Raw genomic sequence first — 5,157 nt, forward strand, 5'->3', positions numbered from 1 at the left:
AAGTCATAACAAACAAGGAAGAAGGGACTAAAATGGATGTCAGAAGAGACACTGAATATTGCATTAGAGCACCAAGAAACCAAAGTAAATGAAAGAAATCAAGAAGTTAAGGAGCTGAATAGAAAATGTCAAAGGGCAGCTCAAGAAGACAAGGTAAAATATTATAATGAAATATGAAAGGAGTTAAGATAAAAAAAATTGAAAGGGCTGAACTCTCTCAGAATTCCTTAAGCTGAAAGAACTGAAGGACAAATTCAAGCCATGAGTTGCAATGCTTAAGTATATGGGTAGGGGCAGTTTGAACCCATATACATAATTTTTAAAAAACCATAATGTTGAACTTGGTGTACCAGTTAAGCTAGACAAGTATTTGGTTTTCAGAAGACCTAAGGGCTATTACAGGCTTAGGGTTTAAGATGAGTGCCAGCCAGGGATTCTGTCAGCATTTTTATCTCTAGGAAATCAGGAGTCTTTGAGATTTGGAAATTCTATTTTATGTTTGGACATCCCGGTAGAATGCTTTTAAAAATGGAAATGACTTTAAGGAGCATGCACGTTCTCCGTTTCTCACAGTCCCTCCTAGTTTATCACGGGCCACTTCACATCACTTTGCAATCTGCCTGGCCTCTCCGGGCAATTTGGTTTGTAAGCCTTGTATATGCTGATCACCGTGTTTATGGAATGATGTCAGATTCTAAATCTGCAGGCTCCCATCACCCAGGAGGTGAGGACTTGTCCAGGTACAAAGGCAGGCTGGTGGTGCACTTCTTTTTTCTTTCCTTCTCTTCCTCCTCCTCCTCCTCTCCTCTCCTGTCCTCTCCTCTTTCTCTTCTCTTCTCTTCTCTCCTCAGAGCTGCAGAATGTCACATGTTTATTTTTTCTTAGTTAAAGTATCACAGGCCTCTTTCTGAATGTTCCTAGGGAGTTGCTGTCAATTGTTCTATTTGGGGAATGCTTAAGACTCTTTACCCAAGAGACCAATTTGTCAAGTTGGAGTCCAGAGCGCCTGGGGCTATTTTTATACGCCATCATTTCTTGTGTTTATTTTCTCACGGAAACCATATAAATATTGAGGCACACACAGCAGGCCAGGGACAAAATAAACTTTGAGCTCCTGGAAATGTGTGCACGTTTGCTTTTCTCAGTGTCGACAAGTTTTTATTCCTTGTCCCTGTGCTCATTTTGTACTTTCTAGAAGAGAATTAATGACAAGTATTGAGTGGAACAAGGCCAAAATCCCTGACGAACCACAACACAAACGCTCCTTAAATACAGGCGCAAGCCCAGCTGGTGGAGTTTGTTGCTGGTTTTTTGTTACAAGCCCCAGTTCCAACATAGTCCAGTCACTCAGAAAAAAAAAATCTGAGAATTCTGTCCTGAAATGGTTTTCTTTTATTGACCTACCATATGAGAATCAAATGTCTTTTTTCTTTTTCTTTCTTTCTAGTGTTACGCTTTCAGAGCCTTGAGATTCCTCTTCAGTATGGAAAGAAACAGGCCACTGTTTAAAAGGTACAGACGTGCAGATTGAAGTGACAACAGACTCTTAGGGCCCCTGCGTTTGCTTGTCCACTTGAAAGGCAAAAAGTAAGAGAAGTCTGAATCAGGAGGCAAAACACAGGCGTTTAGATTCCTAAGCACCCACAACTGGGCTATCCTGATTTAAAATGAACATTAGGATGGATCAATATGTTGTTTTGTGTGCAGTACAGCCAAAAAGGATTCATAGCTCACCCTCCAGTGGGTTTTCAGAGGCCATCAATTGCATGAGAGGAGATTCCTCATCTTTCTCCCAAGGAGAAGCCGGTGGATTTGAACAGCCTGTCTTTCAGTTGGCAACACGAATCCTTGCAATTAGGCCACCAGACGTCCTTATCGGAATCACTTCTCTTAATTACGTGTGGCTACTATAAACGTTTTGTTTCAAGCATTACTGTTTTAAACGAATGACATCAAAACACACGCTTGGCTCTGTACTATCAAGAACGCACTCCAAAGCTGTTCATCTAATCATGTCCTTTCAATAAGCAGAAAGCAAAAATATTTGTTGTGAGCGCCTTTAACCGGGCTCAGTGGACGTTGGAGGCCCCTGGGTCGGGCTATGCTGGTGGGTGTGAGAGAAACCTCAACGTCTCAGGAAGTAATTCCTAGTGGCCCACAGCCCTGGGCTTCACACCATTTACTGGGATGAGCCAACCGGAATCAGAGCCAGCGTCTTACTAGAAAATTACTGATAAAGCAAAATGGAAATAAAGTAGATGTTAGCCTTTTGCTTAGAAAGTGCACTTAGAGAGTGTTATATCATTACTTCCTTTTCAGACAGGCTGCACTGGTGGTTTAAGTGGTAAGAAGTTGCACTGCCAACCCAAAAGCGTACGGTTCAAGTCTCCCAGCTGCTCCTCCCTCTGAAAACCCACTGGAGGGCCAGCTATGAGCCAGTTCTGACGCGACAGGATGTAACAACATCAGCAACTTTATTTTCAAACAATCCTTGAATTAAGTGAAAGGAAAGTAGCAATGTAGTTACTAATTATAACCTTTCATTTCCAGACCCTAATTAAGTGATCATAGTGGACTTAAAAATTTCTTGATTCTTTGTGGTTTCATTCAGACACTTAGATGGACCTGAGTATTGTAAAAAGGCCCTTGAATTGATGCATAGCTTTGGAAATGACGCCTACGCTTCTCCACGTGGTTTTTCCTACCCCTCAGAAATGGCCACTCCACTATATTTTGGTTCCATAAGTTAGAGACTATAATTTCTCTACTTTCTTTTTTAAAAAGATTTTCAAAAATTTTTCTACTAGCTTATTTGTAAAATTCAAATACAAATTTCCCTACTTTCTTGACGATGTCAGAATGTTAAATTTGTTTCGTGCAGTTCCGTGCGTGTGTTGGGTTTATAAAGTGCATGATGACCACCAGTTTGCAGTCCCTGCGTTACGAATAAGGGGTGTGTGTGTTTCCTCCCCTCCCCTGTAGACTTTTCCCCACGGACTTGTTTGAGATCTTCATCGATATAGGACATTATGTGCGCGATATCAGTGCCTACGAAGAGCTGGTGTCCAAGCTGAATCAGTTGGTGGTGAGTTGTCCGCTGCAAACATTCTGGCAGGCTGGCTGTTGTTACGTGTCCAGGAGGGACTCTTACTAAGGCTACTACTCATTTCTGATATTTTTTTTTTTTGCTTAGGAGGATGAGCTGAAGCAAATTGCAGAAAACATCGAAAGCATTAATCAGAATAAAGCGCCCTCAAAGTACATAGGCAACTACGCGATTCTGGATCACCTTGGAAGTGGGGCTTTTGGCTGTGTTTACAAGGTGAACGAGCCCTGGGGAGCATCATGCTGGGTATTGAATTGCCCACCAGCAGTTGTCAACCTTTTAAGTTGCCTCACATATTGATAGATTAAAGTCCTAGTCATTTAAAAATAGAAATCCACTTATATACAAATGTTGTTGTTGTTGTTATGTGCCAAGTCGTTTGCGACTCATAGCGACCCTGTGCACAACAGCCCTAAACCCTGCTTTATCCTGTGCCAATCCCACTGCCTCCGACACACCCATCCTGATCACCCCAGTCACCAAATCAATCCATCTCGTTGAGGGTCTTGCTCTCTTACACACTGTCCCTCCACCCTCCCAAGCATGACGTCCCTCTCCAAGGACCTGTCCCTCCTGGCAACATGCCCAAACTATGTCAGACAAAGCCCGAGAAATAGATATAAAAATCAGAATGGGATATTTCTGTTCAACAAAGAGTTATACTGATGATGTATTAGCTCTCACTTCTAGAAACCAGTTCCTGACCTTTTGAAAAACGAAAGGCTTTGTTGATTTTGTTGCGAGGTGCCATAGAATCTATTTGATTCATAGTGGATCCTATGACCAACAGATCTGAACTTCACCTGATCCTGGTTCCACCCTTACAACCTGTGTCCATTCAAGCCCGTTGTTGCATTCATTGTGTCAATCCATCCCCTTTGAGGGTCTGTCTCTCTTCACTGACCCTCCACTTATCCAATCATGACATTCCTTTCCAAGGACAGGCCCCTCCTGAAAACATGGTCAAAGTATGTGAAATGAATCTCACTCTCCTTCCCTCTAAGGAGCACTGAGGCTACACTTCTCTCAAGGCGAATCTGCTTTAGTCTCTCACACAATGTTCTCAGAATCACATGTTCTACATTGCGAAAGTCTTCTCTAAATGCACACCAGTGTTTGTTGGTGGTTTGTTTGTTTGTTTTTTTAATTTTATTTACCTGGTAAAATTCTGTTGTATATTGTAGTCTTGCTAGGAGATGCTAAATTTTAAAATCAGGGCTTGGTGCTAAACACAGCTCGAATTTGGAAGATCCTGTGACTTATTCAGATGGCCTAATTAATCATGTGCCCTTGTTAATTCATCTTTTTTTCCTCCCTCCTCTTTCTGCCCTCTCCCCGTTCTCTCTTCCTTCCTTGGACTCTGCCTTGCTTATTCTAGGTTAGAAAGCGTAGTGGCCAAAATCTTTTGGCCATGAAAGAAGTCAATCTACATAACCCAGCGTTTGGCAAGGATAAGAAAGATCGAGACAGCAGTGTCAAGAATATTGTTTCTGAACTGACAATTATCAGAGAGCAAGTAAGTGTCTTTCTCTTTGATGAGGATGTTTCCTTCAATAAATATTATCAGCAGAAAGTGGAGTCCGTGTCGTGGCTGCAGACTGGTTCCTCTGTTTATGAATACCCAGTTGTCAGCAAGGCACTGATTCCTTTAGCGAATTCTCTTCACGCTGACATGAGACCACAAAATTCCTCTCCGGAGTTTGTTCAGGGCTTTGGGTATGAAGCAAACACAGAGAATATTGTGTTAGAGACGACCTTCTTGCAAGCATATCCATTCCTTTCTCATCTGTATTTAGTTACATGCACAAACATGTACCCAAGAATCCCATGACTTGTTGGATGACACCAAGCTGTTTACATTCCTCAAGTGCGGCCTATTGAATGAAAAAGTGAATATTTTCAAGATGGGTTACCAGAATGATTTTGACGTGAGGACACACCTCCATTCACTATTGTTATGAAGGTTTGTTTTGGGGAGAAAGTCTAAACATGACAGAAGAGAAATGGGATTTATTTCAATGACCTGAGCACACATTACTTCTTCCCCCCCC

General features: G+C 42.0%; 1 protein-coding gene across 1 annotated transcript in view; it reads left to right on the forward strand.

Annotated features, from left to right (window-relative positions):
• Nucleotides 1–5,157, forward strand: part of NEK10 (NIMA-related kinase 10) — a 249,703-nt gene that overhangs the window by 76,805 nt on the left and 167,741 nt on the right. The window contains exons 15-18 of the mRNA XM_006883425.1: nucleotides 1,448–1,512; nucleotides 2,983–3,085; nucleotides 3,194–3,322; nucleotides 4,485–4,622. Of these exons, the coding sequence (XP_006883487.1) occupies nucleotides 1,448–1,512; nucleotides 2,983–3,085; nucleotides 3,194–3,322; nucleotides 4,485–4,622 (435 nt within the window). The remainder of the gene's footprint in view (nucleotides 1–1,447; nucleotides 1,513–2,982; nucleotides 3,086–3,193; nucleotides 3,323–4,484; nucleotides 4,623–5,157) is intronic.

The sequence above is a fragment of the Elephantulus edwardii genome, unplaced genomic scaffold (genome assembly GCF_000299155.1).
Source record: "Elephantulus edwardii isolate Elephantulus edwardi_28Jun2011 unplaced genomic scaffold, EleEdw1.0 scaffold00027, whole genome shotgun sequence".
NCBI lineage: Eukaryota > Metazoa > Chordata > Mammalia > Macroscelidea > Macroscelididae > Elephantulus > Elephantulus edwardii.